The sequence below is a fragment of the Talpa occidentalis genome, unplaced genomic scaffold (genome assembly GCF_014898055.3).
Source record: "Talpa occidentalis isolate TD23 unplaced genomic scaffold, MPIMG_talOcc4v2.1 talOcc4.5, whole genome shotgun sequence".
In the NCBI taxonomy this organism is placed as follows: domain Eukaryota; kingdom Metazoa; phylum Chordata; class Mammalia; order Eulipotyphla; family Talpidae; genus Talpa; species Talpa occidentalis.
In genome coordinates, this window is record NW_023604861.1 from 102,602,292 (window position 1) to 102,619,589 (window position 17,298).

The 17,298-nt window shown below is 37.3% G+C and overlaps 1 protein-coding gene across 2 annotated transcripts in view; it reads left to right on the forward strand.

The window, feature by feature from the left end:
* Positions 1 to 17,298, forward strand: part of IL1RL1 (interleukin 1 receptor like 1) — a 33,866-nt gene that overhangs the window by 13,303 nt on the left and 3,265 nt on the right. For both annotated transcript variants that reach the window (XM_037528930.2, XM_037528931.2), the window contains exons 2-9: positions 6,079 to 6,283; positions 6,780 to 6,990; positions 8,084 to 8,258; positions 8,364 to 8,532; positions 9,698 to 9,769; positions 11,350 to 11,491; positions 11,581 to 11,726; positions 15,926 to 16,072. In XM_037528930.2, coding sequence (XP_037384827.1) covers positions 6,223 to 6,283; positions 6,780 to 6,990; positions 8,084 to 8,258; positions 8,364 to 8,532; positions 9,698 to 9,769; positions 11,350 to 11,491; positions 11,581 to 11,726; positions 15,926 to 16,072 — 1,123 coding nt within the window. In that variant the 5' untranslated portion in view covers positions 6,079 to 6,222. The remainder of the gene's footprint in view (positions 1 to 6,078; positions 6,284 to 6,779; positions 6,991 to 8,083; positions 8,259 to 8,363; positions 8,533 to 9,697; positions 9,770 to 11,349; positions 11,492 to 11,580; positions 11,727 to 15,925; positions 16,073 to 17,298) is intronic.

The following is a 17,298-nucleotide window of genomic DNA, read 5'->3' on the forward strand; positions in this document are numbered from 1 at the left end:
GGAGAGATTATACAGTGATTATAAAATATTAGTCTCCAAGGAGCCTTAGTATAATTTGGTCATTTCACATGGACTAATCCTTGGAGTGCTGCCTGGCTTTCATATGGCCAATGCCTGTTTCTCCCTCCTGTCTTTTTTCTTTATCTTTTTAAAAAGATTTTATTTATTTATACAAGAACCAGGGTACAGGCCAGAGGTGCAGGAGGGTGAGAGGATTCACCAGAGACAGAGTGGGGAACAGAACAGGCAGATGGACCGAAGTACACTGCTGAGGAGAGCAGCGCTAGACAGGAGAGGTCTTCCACACCATGTGGGAATCACCCTGGCTGGGAATTGAACCTGTACCGCAGAGGCTGTGGACAGCTTCACAGCGCAGCACTCAACCCGCTGTGCCACCAGGGAGGCCTTATCTTTTTTCAGTCCATAGAGCTCCTCTAGCTTACTCAGTGTTCAATCCCTTCTGAGTCCCAGGTATTGCCATGGGGCCTTCTAAAGGTGACTTGGGCCTCCTCTTACCATGAGATAAAAGAAAAAAGGCAGTTTAAGAAAGATGCAATAATATGGTACAGGGCATATTGCTTGTGTTCAGATCCATTTATAAAATCATTATTTTTCAGACACAACCTCCCTACCTAGTGACTGTACTGTTTGATTCAGAGAAAAACGTGAGCATTCACTTTGTGCCAGGAGCTGTTCCAGGCATTTGAGTTGTATCAGTAGGTAAAACAAAGATATCTTTCCTCATGGATCTTGTATCTTAGTCGAAGAAAACAGAATATAAACAATAAATACAATGCATAAATAAAATGTTACAAGGTGACAAGGGCTCTAGAAAAAGTCCTGAACAGAGTAAGGAGATAGAAAATAAGGAAGAGGACATTGCAATGCAATTTAAAATTAATCAGATTTTAAGCATGTATTGGAAACCAATGTACATAGCAGCATTTTCACCATAGTTAAAGGTAGAAGCAGCCCAAATGTCCATTAAAGTTTGAGTGGATAAACAAAGTGGAATATTATTCAATCATTAAAAAGAATGAATTACTAATATATGCTTCAAAGTGGATAAACCTTGAAAACACTATAACAAATAAAGGAAGCCTAACACAAAAGGCCCTTACTGTATCATTCCATGGATATGAAATATTAGGAGTAGGTACTAGAGAGGCAGAAAGTAGATTGATGTTTTCTAGGGGATATGAGAATGAAGGGATTGCTAATGGTATGGGGTTTTATTTGGGGTGATGGAACTACTTTAGAACTAGAGGGAGGTAGTGGTTGCACAACATTGTGAAGGTACTAAATGCCCCTGAATTGTCACTTTAAAATGATTATGTTATGTAAATTTCACCTCAATTAAAAAAAGTAATCTGAAGCAAAAAAGTAATTGAAAGAAAATAGAGTCGTCAGGCTAAGTCTCCTTGAGAAGATGCCACTGGAATGTTGACTTTGAGAAGGTGAGACAGTTAGCTTTGTGGGTAGCTGGGAGGATCCAAACAGAAGGCGAACAAGTGCAGAGTAGGAATTGCAAGGAGGACACAGGTGGGAGAGGACATGTCAGAGAGGTGATGTGTGACTTCACTTAGTGGGTCCTCATAGCTGCTGAATTGGTGTTGTCTTTTCCTCTAGGTAAGGTGGGAAGACATTGGGAGTTTACAAGATTTGACTTCGGCTTCATAGTTCTGTGAAATATTTTTTAACAGGATCACTGTAACCCCTCTCTAAGGAATAGTCTGAAAAAGTTGCACTGTTGGAAACAGGAAGGACAATTCCAATGTTACTGTTAAAATCCAAGTGAGAGAAGATAGTGACTCAGACACGGAAGGTGTCAGTGAAAGTGGGGGAAATAGTTGCAGGGAGGATGTACTTTGCAGGTGAAACCTATAGCAGCTATGTGAGAAATATAGCAATAAGTCAATATGTGAGGAAGAGAAGTCAATCAGAGATGGAAAGTTTGGCTTGAAAACTGCTATCACTGTGATGAGACTATGAAAAAAGCTGCTTTTCTTAGGGGCAAAGGAGGGCAGGAGGGTTGGAAGAAATCAGGACTTTATTCCTGAAGATAAAAAGTCTTTGCTAATTCCAGTTTGTCATAGAATATATACCTGCTGCTTCTGAGTTTTCAGGGAGAATTGGGCGATACCAAGAGGAGGCTGAAGAGAAGGCGCTAAGTGTTGTTGAGAAACTCTAAAGTTTGGAGTATGGCAAAGAAGATCAAAAGGACACGTGTGTTTTGTCTAGGATGACACAGAAGATGAACTGAGCTCAGGGTCTTCTCCTGAGGCACGGAGACACCATCTAACACCACACATATTCTGCCCCCAGAAAACATTTTTATCAGGAAAAATAGAAGGAAAGTGGCATCTAAGATGCTCTCTGATGAAATGGGGGGAAGTTCCCTTGGCTTATTCTGGTGAGAATTATTGTGTGTGATTAACTTACATTCTTGTGAATGCAGTGTGAAAAATATGCCCTGACTTTTGATGTGGCTTATAGTAAACCAGGACACATATGTCTAGCTTTGGACTGTGTTGATAAGTATTTTGATCTGTGACACCAGAAAAAAATCTGGTGTGGTGACGTCTATGTTATGAAACATTTGGGTGAGTATTCCAAATGCAGCAACTGGCTGTTACCCTGGCAATAAATGTTAGTTTCTTGTATTTTAATGACAATATTGGAGAAGTTGGTTGTAAATAGGGACATGCAAGATTTCAAAACTGTGACCCCCAAAATCAGGAAAAGAGATCACAGTCAAATTAGGTTAATTTTGAAAATGAAGTATAGTTCTATGAAATCTTAAAAAGGGGGACTATGGCAGAAATTCATGTTTGCTTAAAACTGGTAATTTTATTAATTGATTTGTTAAGTAGTAGCCCTTGTCTTTCATATTTTGTCTTTTAAAGTTTCTATAAACTACTGTACTTTTATGTTGGATGATGTCGTTGTACTAGTTAGAAACCAAAATGATTCAGTCCTTTATAAAGAATAGCCTAAAGGGAAACTAGACTAATTTTGCTTAATAAACCAGTCACAGATGTAAGAAGGAAAACTACCATTCTAATCTTCCCTCTGTTTTAGCTGATATTAGAAAAAATGTCTTGCTTTGAGTTTCGACAAGTTTGGTTTCAACCCTAGCTGCAACTCAGTGAACTTGGTTGAATTATTATTTAACGAGTCTCATTCTTGGGTATCTATTTTAATCTGTAAAATTTGAATGATGTTTATGATAAGAACCATGCAGTATTGTACTTTGAATGAAGGATTTACCTGTTGAATGAATAACTGAATTCTTTTCAACAATAGTTTGATTTTATTACATGCTTTTGCAAGATGTTATGACTTTGTTAAAACTCTAACTGAAGTCTTATTTTTTAGATGATGAAACCAATGTTCATGTGACCTAGATTAACAAATAAATGCTTACCGGTAATAAAAAATTTTTAAAAAATGTTTTAGGATACTAAACATAAAACCTTGTCAAGACTATTTTATTTAACAAAATATCTAGAATGTACAGTCCCTCCCCTGCCCCTCCTTGTCCCCAGCACTGGCCCAAGCTCATCTGTCCATGAGTCTATGGTTTTTATGCTGAAACTCATGTGCTCTTGATAACAAGAATTTTAACAACTGAGTCAGGATGAGCAGTGAACAGAATTAATTCCTCCAAAGTATAACAAACTTCTCATGGTGACTCTCCCAGTGGTGAAAGCACTTTGTATCTCTTCTCTCAGAGTATAAGCCTGATGTCCATAATCTAAGCCCCATGCAGATGGGGAGGACTGCTCAGAATATTCCAAGCTACAATGGAGGTGGGTGAAATGGGTGAAGATGCTGTGGCAGACTGGCTTCAAAAATCTACTTACAATTCCTTTTAACCTTTCTCACCTGACTTGTATAAATTAGATTAGGCATGTGGTTTTTGGAGCCAGCCTACTTAGTTCAAATTCTAGCTCTATGTCTTAGGAGTATGTCGCTGAGACGAGTTACCTAATTTCTCTGTGCCTCAGTGTGTTCATCTGCAAAATAGGGACAATAAGAGCAGTGCCTGGATTATTGAGTAGTTGTAAGAATGAAGCTGTTAAGACATGTATCTCAAAAGTCCCATAAAACTGCATGTAGCATAGACTGAGTTCTAGATAAGGTTTTAGCTGTTACAATTATTTTACTGTGCTGGTCTGGAATTAGTTCCCTAAATTCTTTTGGGATGTGGTAACATTTAAAAATGAATTGCATTTGTTCATAATTAAGTCATGCCAACTATACATAGCTGAATCCAAATTTTGCAATTAACATTTGTTCTGCATGGAGCCCAAGGCTTGAGGGCTATTATTTCCTTTGCCACTCCATTTAAGATAGACTTCTTATTTACAGCCTTCCTTTATTTCTCTGAACTTATTAGAAAAACTTTTTTTCATTTAAATTGAGAATGCTAGAGGGACTGGTCTGAAGAGGGATGATCTAGCTTAGGATGACAGCGCATCACACTCGGGACCATAAACAGAATAGGTAAAAGCCCCCATCAAGTCCTGCTTCCCTCTCATTGTTTGTTCCTTACTTTTTGCTTTTGAAACTCTGTGTACTGAAGCTGTGCAGACTGGCCGAGCCATCGACTCAGTGTCTGCCAAGAGACCTGTCAAGGAAGGTCTGGAAGGGCAGTGTCAAGGTCCCAAGATTTTAAGATCTTTTAGAACCAAAATAATGTTAGCTTGAGTAACTGATACTAAAACAGGAGATCATTTAGTTATTTCCCCTAAAGGGATTATTTGATGTTGTCCTTAGGTTTAAACATTTATGTACAAAGATTAAGAATTCTTGGTACATGATGCACCAGCACTTTCCACAAGTCACGGATTTTGGCTAAAAATCAAATTTCAGGGTGGGTGGAGTATTTAATTGCAGGATGTCTTTGAGTGTCTCCCCTTTAATATAAAAAGAGTGTGTACATATACTTGAGGGGAACAGCAAGGAAGGAGCTACAGAGCTGGAAACTATCTTTAGCTCAAACATTGACTTGGAGTGCATTCCCCTTTGTCCTTCAATTTGGGTAAGAACCAATTATTTATCTAAAATTTACAATAAAACTTTTCATGCATGCTATTTTACATATTAAATGTTCATGTTTCAAGGAAATGTTTTTCTGGAAATATATTAGGGATCATTTTGTTTATTCTTATATTCCTACATTTCTTTCTTTTTTTTTTTTGCATAGAAGGACTGGGGTACAGCCCATAGGTACAGAGGATGAGAGGATTCACCAGAGGCAGAGTGGGGAGCAGAATTGACTGATTTACTAAAACACAGAGCTAAGGGGAGCAGTGGGTGAGACGGGAGAGGTCTGCTGTGCCATACATGGGTTAGTTCCCGGGCTGGGGATCGAACACAGGCATAGTGGATAGAGTGCTGAGACTTAACCTCTAGGCCACCAGGGAGGCCCCATATTTGTACATTTCTATATTGGTTCCGTCCCTCCTCTGACTTTTTTTTTTTTTATTCTCCTCTGACTTTTTAAGGAAAAAAATAGCTAAATGATTCCTTTGCTGAAAGAAAAAAAAGTATATCATTTTTTACAGACCTTAGTCTGGTGAATCTGGGGGATAAGGTTAGGCAGGAGCCATTTTGAGGCTTTGTTGTAGTATCTAGGGAAGTGATTTGACTAATGCTTTACCTGTCATTCTCCTAATCGCTTTGCTATAACTATTTCCAGGTGTCCCTTATTGTGAGTAAAGTTTGTGCACATGTGGTTGCCAGTTTGTGTGGATGTCTGTGGTTTATTTTACCACTTATACTATTGTATTTTCTAGGGTCTGTTGAGTTTTCTGTTTTTAATTTTTCCAAAACCAGAAACCCTCTGTCCTCTAAATATTGCTTCTCTCAGTACATTTACATGAGACTGTGAAGTAGCATGACCTTTATGAGGCCCAATCAATGCAATGATCTATATTTAAACCTTCCTGTTACACATATTTTTGCACAATAAATACCTGTTGTTTGCTTAATTTTCCTGGGAGGTATTGAGCAAGTAAAAATCATTACTGTAAACTTATCACTTATAATTTTGTATGATTTCTTTTTCAGTAGAGACACTGACAACTCTTTCCAACCATACATCTCAGGGACCACATCTCAGTCCTAAGGCACATCTTCACCACATGTCAAAGATCCAACTTGGTAAATTCAACAATCAGTTGCCAACTCTTGCTCTACATTGATAAGCAGAAAATGAGACTTTGGGTCTTGGCAGTTACAATAGTTCTTATACATTCCACAGCAGCTCTGTTTAGTAAGTATTGCTTTTCAACTAACATTTAAAAAAAATTAATTAAGTAATTCTAAGAATATTTCCCTTGTTTTAAATTCCTTGCTTCAGGTTGTTCTGACTGAATTATAATATGGAAAATTCAGTTATGTGCTATTCTTCATCACAAATCTATCAGGACAAATTCTTCATAAAAGATATTCTAATTTTAGTTTTATATATTCAAATATATCAAAATTTAGCATGGTACCTGAATGAAGGAGGTATCTTAAGCTTTTTTTGGCTGACAACATACTTTGTATAAATGGACATGGTTGCTTTGCAGGGATTCATTTCCAAATTAATTCATTAATCTGTGATACTTGTTTACTAAAAGATTTTATCATTTACTTATTTACTTTCTCAGTTAAAGTATTCTCCATTTCTAAATGTAATCCCAGAAGGGGAATTAGGAATATGGGAATTGTAATGTTTTTATATGATAATTTCAGGATCATATTTGTTCTATTTTTATTTGCAGTCAGGTCATACTGGGGTCTGGAAAAAGAGGCTTTAATTGTGAGATGTTCTAGACATGGTGGATCTCGATACCCTGTGGACTGGTATTATGCAAAAAACAAGGAAAGTGTCACTACTAAGAAAACAAATCGTGTATTTGCCTCTGGGGAACATCTTAAGTTTCTCCCATCAGAAGTCAATGACACTGGAATTTACACTTGCGTTGTCAGAAGGTATTATCCAGGAAGCCACCAAAATCTTTGGGCCTGCTTCCTATCCCCTAATAGTTGATAGTTTGAGTTATCCTAACTTTATTTCCCCCTTCTAAACTTTTCTGGAACAGCTGGATTTATATAGTGATTTGAACGAAAGAGTACTTCTAGGGAAAACCATCAGTTTGCAGTTTAGGTGACTATGAACTAACTATTTGGATGTATGATTTCAGAGATTAATTTGCAGCCCAATTAGAAAAAAGATTTAGTTTTCCTAGTGACCAAGAAAAACGAGGCAATATCTCATGTTTGGCTGGAACAGGAACAAGAACGAGTACAAGAAGCAGTGAAGTAGATGCTGGACATCCAGGAGGCCAATAGTGGGTACAAAATGATAGTTCCTGGGTCCCTAAAACCGAGAGGCAAACTAAAATCGGTTACATCAGATCTTGTGCCCATAACTTATTGGGTTACATCAGATCTTGTGCCCACAACTTCAAGGATTTGATATGAATGGCTAAATGTTTTGATTTTGTGCTCTATTTGGTACACACAAAATGTCAGATGAACTGCATCAGAAGGCAGGATATACACAGTTAGGTGGCTAGGTTCTGAGGTCAGACAAGATTCTGTTTCAGATTCATGCTCTGTCACTAGTTGCTGTGTAATGCTGACAAGTTATTTTTCTATCTTTAAATTTCCTCACCTGTAAAGTACTTATAAAAATAACTCACTTAAAAGTATTGCTGTGAGAATAAAATGAGGTAATGTTACCATTTAGCATGGTACATTACAAACTCAATAAATAATTATCTTTACTATATTGAACTCTTGGTCTTATAGCAGATACAGTGTATAAAGATATGATGCTGGGGGTCATTTTTGAGGTGACTGTAAGGGTTGTGTTGGATCTTAAATATTTAAAGATCTTAAATATTTAGGTACCTAAAATATTTAAAACTCTAGATTTTAATGATTATTTTTAAATAAGTAAAGAACCACTATATCTCAGTTGTTTTAATAAGAAGAGCAATATTAAGTAAATGTTAGATTTAGATGGAGTTATTTTATGATGTGAAATGACTCTTTAAAATTGTTTGGCTTATTTTAACAGTTCTACCTCCAATCTCACCGGATTTGTGAATATCACCATATATAAAAAACAACCAGATTGCAATATTCCAGATGATCTGATGTATGATGCAACATCTGGATCAGAAAAGAATTCCCGAATATTTTGTCCTACAATTGACAAATACAATTGGACAGCACCTATTGAGTGGTTCAAGGTAAAAGGAAATTTTGGGAGAGTAGATGAAAATGACAAATTGAAACAGAAGCTAGTGAAGAATTACTGAAAATGGAGGGGGAATTTTTTTTTTTTTTTTTTTCAGAATTGTAAATCTCTTCAAGGATCAAGGTACCACACACACAGGTCATACCTGCTGATTGATGATGTAACCAGCAAGGATGCAGGTAACTATACATGTAAATTTACACACAATGAAAATGGAGCCAGTTACAGCGTGACAGCAACCAGACCATTCAGAGTTAAAGATAAAGGTAAGAGTTATTGAATTCAACAAAATACAGTATTTGAGAAAAGATATGGGAGGAACCAAGCCTCTAGTTGATGTTCCTGTATTTCATTCTCCTCCCTCCTATTTCCTCCTGCTTCATCTTATCTTATACAGTCTCCACCATGACGCAAAAAGATTTTCTTAATGTGTTATCAAGATCTAAAAAATTTCAGAGGGTGATTATGCTGCTAATCAAAAACCACATCTGTTCTCTCTTTTATGACTTAATTTTTCAAAGATAACATGACCTTAATGCTAATATAATTTTTTTAATGGCAAATCAACTATTTGGCGAGCAAGATTAACGTTCATTTTCCCAATTTGTTGTCAGAGAGTCTATAAATAGAAAAAAAAGTCAATTTGAATTCTAATATAACTAACATGATTAGAAGCTTAGTGAGAAATTTTGTAAAGGGACACAGAGATATTGTAGATATTGCTTGGCAATCCTGGTTTGCAAAGCTTTCAACATTATCAATGACTTCAAATAGGCCACTTAATTCTGAAAGATATTTTAACCAAATTTACTTTATATTCTTTACCTGATATAGGGGAAACATTTCATAATCAAGTGAAAATCAAATATTTGATTATGAAAATCAAATATTTTCATAATCAAATCTACAAAGAGTAGGGGTTTCCTTAGCTTGGATTGATATGTGGATAGAATGAAGTAACACCTACATATGTAGCAGATTTCTCAGGGCAAAGTAATATTGGAGAAAAGATTTTGTTTGGAGTTTTTCAATGCTTCACCATCAAATAGGTCACAAGGGCAGAAAGCTGTGAGCAGAACTGTGGACTGACACATTTATCATTTTCATGGATCTTTTGAAATTTTTAGACTGTTATGTTTATCTGTGAAATTGAGCTTTTCTGACAATTGCTAGGTCCTACAAGTAGTGTAATGGGTTGAACTAGCATGTTTTTTAAAAAAATAAGAGAAAAGAGAAAATACCAAATGCATCATAGGTGATGTGAGAGTATTACTTGTGTGTGTGTGTGTGTGTGTGTGTGTTGCCACAGGTCATTGTCAGGATAATTTAAAAAAAATGCTATAAGGTAGAAATATGAAAATACAAGTTTTATATTGATGACCATCCAATGCTCTCCTAATATTTATATTTTCTTTTTGTTCTTGTTTTAAGATATGAAAGGTCTTTCTTTGTTTCCAGTGATTACAGCTCCTCCACAAAACAAAACACAGGAAGTAGAAATCGGTAAGAAAATTTAAGACCGCTATAAACACTACCTGAAAAATTCTTCTATATGATCCCCTCTAGGGGTCAGATCTTGAAGATTGAATCAACTGCCCTGTGTGAAAACACCTGCCCTGGGCTTTTGCTGAAATTAGGGACATGAGCTCCCAGCCATGTGCAGAGTTTAAATTTGTACTGCACTTTTAGAACATGGTGCTCCCTATTTCTTTCTCACTGTTATCCAAAAGATAGATATTGTTCCCACTTTATTTTTATTGTTTCTACATAGGTTCACATGAGATCAATGATGTACCTAAGGTCATGGCTGAGCAATGATAGAAGGACAAGAGCCCAGACTTTCTGACTCTGTCCATGTTCACCTTGCTCATCTCCCCAGTAGGAATGAGACACAATTCACTGTTCTTAGCAAGGAAAACAAATCCTCTACTGGCCTGGTCTTGGCCAGGCACATCTGCAGTCATTAACCTCAAGTCAAGTCCCAGATATCCATCACAATGTCCACCTCACTTTTGTTACACTGAGATGCATATTTTATCTTTCTCCAGCTTTTGCCCATGTTGCTCATTCTCATCATTCAATGCTAAGTCAGACATCACATCCTCTGTGAAATCCTCCCAAGCTACCCTGTCTCCCTGAGATATACTCTGAGTATCCAACAGATCAAGCCCAGGGGCACCATTTATGGTGCAGCTTGGTAACCTTGCTACTGAAAATAATTTCCCCCTTGGCCTTCCCATGCCACTTAGTCAATCTTCTACTAGAACACGAGACTACCTTATGTTCTAATTGTTTATATTATCATTGCCTCCCAAGAGACTCCGAGCTCCTTATCCCTTTCAGATGCCTAATTCTTTTTTTTAAAGATTTATTTATTTATGCATACAAGAACTGGGGTGTAGGCCAAAGGTGCAGGTTGCGGGGATGAGAAGATTCCCCAGACACAGAGTGGGGAGCATAATAGGCAGATCCAATGAAATACACTGCTGAGGGAAGAAGTGCGTGAGGCAGAAGAGGTCTGCTGCACCATGTGGGTAGCTCCCTGGCCAGGGATCAAACTTGTGCTGCAGTGGTTACAGACAGCTTCATAGGTTGTATCTTTGTGTCTTAACCCCTTGTGACACCAGGGAGGCTCCAGATGCCTAATTCTTAACACAGCTCCTGGTAGGAACATAGGGCTCAGAAAGGGATGGCTGAATGCCTGTCCCAAAGCTTAGGTCTTCAGTTCTGCGATAGTAGCAGTGTCAGGTCAAAGCTTAGTTCTACCTACAAAGGTAGCTTCTAGAGAGAAGGAAATTGGGTAGGAATTGAAAGGTGTGGAATAGACTAGTTAAAAAGAAATTCTGATTTATATTGAATGTGATTTATATTTAATGTGAAATTGGCAGTCATTTGCCTCTTTGGTGAGATGAAGGTGCCAAAGATGAAGATGAAGGTGCCAAAGATGAAGGTGCCAAAGATGAAAAAGGGAACTGGGAAATCAGCCATGACACACACTGGATATTCAACAGCTTTTTTCTCATATTAAATACCATTTGCAGAATTTGATTTATTGATGATTTTTTTTTTTATTTCTCATCCAGGAAGAACAGTAAACATAACTTGCTCTGCTTGCTTTGGGAAAGGTCCTCAGTTTGGGATTACTGTTCAGTGGTTTGTTAGTGGCAAGAAAGTGGGATACTCTGCTGAAGCCAGAATTCGACAGAAGCAAGAGCAAGATCAAAGGTATTTTTATATTGAAATTAAAAGAACCTCTTTCCCTCACAATTTGCGACTGCAAATTATGCTTTCAGAGTAACATGTTACTTTCTTAGTTCTAGCAATAACCTGACTTGTGTAAACGCCATTTTAAGAATAACTGATGTGAAAGAAGAGGATTTATCACTCAAGTATGAGTGTGTGGCCCAGAATTTGGATGGCCTGACAAAGCAGAACATAAGTCTAAGGAGAAAAAATCCAAGTAAGAAGTGTTTCTGAGACTTTGGTCACATGATTTGCCTATCAACTGTTAAGTCTTAGAGAACAATGCGGGGACCCATCAAGACAATGAAGTGACCCATCTCAGACAGTGTGCTTTTCTTCTTGGGAAGCTGACCTTGTGCAGAAAGATCATCACAGAATGTTTCTGTTTGCCTGATTGCCTTGCTACTGCTTTACTTCCTCATCTCTGTCCCTCCCCCACACCTTCTCCACTCCTTCCTTCCCCCTCCTGTGGGGGTTCCTCTTCAACACCTAACTGCTTCCTTGGTCACCTTCTGCTTTCTGGCTTTATTAGCTCTCACTGTCTCATGGTGTGTGGAAGGAAACACACCAACAGTAAACTGAACATGTTATTTTGTTACCTTTTATCTCTTGTGTAGCAAGATAAAAACATGTTCTCTTTTATCATTTTTTTGTCATAAGCAACTTTTCTTTAGGGGTACCGGCAAAGTGGATGAAAAGGTGAAGTACTGAACAATTGCCCATTTCAATAGGAAAATCTTGGATGCTACTTTATAATATGGGATTTCTGGTAGCCCAATTCCTTTCTTTAATGCCCGTTACTCAACCTACAATTCAGATCCCACCTTTTCTGAGTAGCCTTCCTTGATCACCAGTTAGCAATATGGCTCTGTTGCTGCACTCAGCACACTTAGGAAAATCTGTTTGAGACTTTACTCAACATGCCTAGAAGCTTCCTGAGGGCAGGGGTGACCTCTTATCTACTGCTGTGTCCTCAGTCTGTAATGCAGTGCCTGGAACCTACCATGTTCCCTGTACATATTGGTTGAATAAATAGATAAATGTACATCAAAGTTATCAATGAAAATTATTTTTATACATTTCTATTTCTCTAGTTATAGGGCTTAATTATACAAGAAAGCAATTCATATTTATGTTTGTTAAGTTGAACAACTCCCCACAAATGGAAAGGCCAAGTTATTTAGAGCTTTCCTATAGTTTTATCTGAATCGAGTATGCTTTTATTGACTTTACTATAATTTGATGCAACAAAATATAGTTATGGTGAAAATGTGAAACTGATTACTCGACATTAGATTGATAACAGACATTCCATGTAATTTTTCAAAACGTTGAATTCTGTTTCACAAGTAATCGGTGCATAGTGAGGCAGGGTAGACAGAGTGTCTGTCTTGGATCTTGGCAACAAGAGCAGAGAATTGCAGAGAATCTAAACCCATCATGCTTCTCAGAACACTCATCTTCAGAAAGTGTTGACCGAGCCAGTGAAGACACGCAAGCTGCTTCTTCCTCCCACCTGTGGGATGTCACTGACTAATGATGTCAGCAAAATAGTTTTACAAACATTTTCTTCCTCAGCACCTGCTGATTTCCTAACTTGTTTGCATTTCCAACAAAGACACCCTATTTATCAGATGAAGCAGTTAATTGAATATAAAATGATAGGGGAGCAAAACATGCTATTTTGATCGTTGTCACTCTATCTATAAGTAAGTCATGTATTATTTAGGGTGTTTGTCTGATAACTAAAGGGAAAGTTAAACTCTCAGTTTACTAACAAAGCACAGCCTAGTTAGCTCAATTTGGATAAACACAGAGGCACAGTGTGATGAAAAAGAATAGGGAGTGATGAGAGAGTAGACCCATCACGTGCAGACCCTTTCTTTTCAGTGACCCCAATCTTGTGCCTGCCCACTCTTTACAAGAGTCTGAAACTTTCTCATTTCTCACCCCAAGTCCTGCAGAAGTCTCTGTCTGAGGTAGTGTTTGGGCCCTTTCCTGTCTTCATTTCAACTTTAAGCAATGAGCTGTAAATTTTTCTCAAAGAAACAGAATCATCATACTTTAGATGACTTTAAGTGCTATCTTGCTCTGTGGGCTGTCAAATTTCTGACTGTCATAGCTATCATGCCAGGAAATGTGGAACAAGTTGAGGTGTTGTGTTAGGCAGTATTTGTGGAGGTGGGGGCATGGTGGTTCCCAAAATTGGGAGATTCCACTTTTTCCATCGGCACTGCCATTGTGTTCTTATCCCCATGCTTTGCTTATGCCATGATTTTATAAATGTTCTCTGGTCACCCTGTATTGAAATTATTTTCATGTTACATGTACTTGTGATATTGTTCCTTCTACATTATTTTATCTGCTACCTTTCACCTTTGAATCAAAATGGTTATACTCTGCTTCAACAATTGTGTAAATTAAAAATTGTTGCTACTACTATTGAATTGTCACAATGAATTATTTTATTTCTAATCACAGACTAAAAGAAATTTCAGCATTGTTTTGAATTTAAAAGCAAAAGCTTAAAATGCCTATGTCCCCATATGATTACATATTATTAAATAAATGTTTGATATTCATAATAATAGTACAGTTATTCATTGTTTCCTATGTACCAGGAAATAAATAAATTTCTCATTTATTTTATTAATATACCCCAAGGAAGAAGCTGTTACTATCATCTAATTTTATCAATGAGGAAACTGGGGTAGAAAGAGATGGCAAAACTGCCAAGCACTATATTTAGAGAGCCAGAACTCAAACACAGGCAGTGTTTGCTGTCATTTTCACATACAATAATTATGTGCACATTTATAAAGTCATTAACATTTAGGAAGATCTTGAAATTCAATTTCCTTTCATGTCTTGTACTAACTGCTTTTCTGCAGTTTGAAGAAGTCAGTTGCATGCATAATTCCTTTACAACAATCCCCATAGGAAATGTGGTTACCATGTGTCTAGATAAGAATTACAGAAGGAATGAACTGGAGAGGAATCCCACAGAAATCCCACTGATGTGATTATCAATATACTTAATGACAGTGCAGACAATGAACTCTGCCGATTTTCTTTGAATCAATTCACCTTGGTCATTCTTGACTGTCTGATGTTAGGTGCTGAGGAGGCTGATGCACTATTGAAGGATTTCGCATATAGAGGCCAGTGATTTCCTTCACCAAAAGTAGGAGCCCATGCTTTGACACTTCAGATGAAAATGACAGAACCATATAATGAAATCTTATCAGACTGTTCTTACATTCATCTCTAAGGAGGAGTACTTATAAGATACGTAGTTAGCAATTCTAAAGAGGGAAGTAAAATGCCAAAATACTATTAATGAGCACATTTCTTATTTTCAAATTGTACATATCTTTTACAAACCTTTGAAGATGGGCATCATCTTGCATATGTATTTTGTGAAGCAATGAGCTGTATTATTATAGCTAGATAATACTATAAGAGAAATAAGAGGATTCATAGGACCTAGAATTAATAATTTGACTTCTTCATGTATCACTTAGAGACTTACAAGCTCATATTTGTTCCCTGCTTTTCTATCTCATCAAACACAAATACAGTAAGACCCTAACACCTGTTGAGGTTATTCCCCTTAGTGCCCCCGACACCAAGCCTGCTCATTCTGTACTCAATAGTACACAAGATTGAACTCTTCTCATCTCTCACCCCAAGTACTGCAGAAACGTCCTGTACCATTCAATTCCTAGTACCTACCGTCTCTTTCCAAAAAAAAAAAAACACATCCACTACCATCATATTAATCTTGCTTGAAAACTGCTTTCATTGTTAACACCCCACTCAATACTTTACAAAGACCCCCATGATCTTCAGGATAAAGGAAATCATGCCTTATTTGGAGCATCAGCCTAGTCAGAACATAGCCCTAACCCACTTCTCTAATCATGTAATCCACAAATTGGATGACTCCAATTCCTCAGAATACACACTGCCATCTCTGCACTTTGGCTCACAGCATCCTTGCCTGCCAGGCGTACACTTCCATTTTTGCTGCTCTCTGCATCTTCCTTCTTCTTCGCATAAAAAGCCTTCCTTGTCCAGTCCAATATGGAGTGAGTGTAACTTCTAAACACCTCTGCCATCCAAAATTATGTTTTTGTCCCCCAACTTAGTTAAATTTACATGTGTCTGTGTGTCTCTTATGCTTTCAGAATCCCCTGAAATATCTAGCCTCCTGCCTTGCACAAAAGAGGGGCTTCATTAATTGATTTTTAAAGCAGTCATGCAAATTCATGAAATCTTAAAGCAATTATGAAAAGTAGGCATCTCTTGTATGAATCTCTGGATTTCCAATAGAAACCAGCACCCATGTGTTTGCTTATTTAACCTTGTTTTGTGACTATAATGATCATTTTTCTCCTCCTATCTTTTGAATAGTTGATCATCGAAACATCTACTACATACTTACAGGATTTAGCATATTGTTAATGCTAATCAATATCTTGGTGATAATGCTAAAATTATTCTGGATTGAGGTTATTCTGCTCTGGAGAGACATAATTAGTCCTTACAAAACTAGGAATGGTGAGTGACCAGTTTCAAGTTCTTTTTCAAAAGAAAAGATTCCAAAATGTACATGTGTTACTTGTCTATTAGTCTCTTAACAGCAGTGCTGTTAAACCCAGATTCTCTTTTTCTTGCTAATATATTATCATTAATCTTTATTTAATCCATGCAGAGTCCATCATCCATCTCCTCTTGTCACTTCAAGTAATTCTGAGAGTCATCTCATCAACTCAAATTTCTTCCCAAGCAGAACTCCTGATTGTACTAACTTCTCAATAGCATAATGTGCCCTAAGTCCAGAAAGATTTGAACATTTTGGAAAATGTATATTGGTAAAATTTTATGGATTCAAAAGGTTAACAAAGTTTTTTTTATTTTTTAGATGTGAAAAGTATAGAAAGATCCATTAGAATGCAGCTATATTTTATCAGAAATGCTGTTCCATACATAGAATCATGGCTCTGTGCATAATTATGCACAAAAGATAGCACCCCTGGGCCTCCCTTGGGATGCAAGGGGTTAAGTAGCAACCTATGAAACTCGCTGCAGCACAAGTTTGATCCCCGGCCAGGGAGCTACCCACATGGTGCAGCAGACCTCTCCTGACTCGCTCGCCTGCTGCTCCCCTCAGCAGTGTATTTCAGCCAATCCACCTGTTTTGTTCCCCACTCTGTCTCTGTCTCTCACCCCCCACCTCTGACTTATACCCAGTTCTTGTATGTATAAATAAATAAATCTTAAAAAAAAAAAAAAGATAGCTCCCCTGCTAAATAGGTGGCAGATGTATGTTAGATTTCCATATGGTCCACTCAAATCAGGTCTAAATGTTTGATTTATGTAAACTTAGCCCCCTTAAAAATCTTATTCTCTTACCATGATTAGCCTTTGGCATTTTCACTTCCTCAGGGGAAGGATGGGGAAAATAAGAGATAAAACTGAGATCTATCAAGCACAGAAAATAAAGGTCCTGTATCCATGACTATTAACACTTATTAATAGATTACTAATCAAACTTGATAATATGGCTCAGATTAAACTGATCAGGCTCTTGCCTGTTCTCTATCGTTAGTTCTGAGACAGTAAATAGGAGGGCAATTGGGGGATTAAAACTGATTTTCCAATCATGTTTTAATTCAGCAGATTTTTGTCATCATCTCTCAACTCTAAAATATTTTGGGCAAGGCAGTACATTCACCAATAAGCATCAAACTTGGTGAGAATGTTTAATAAAAGTCAAATGAGAA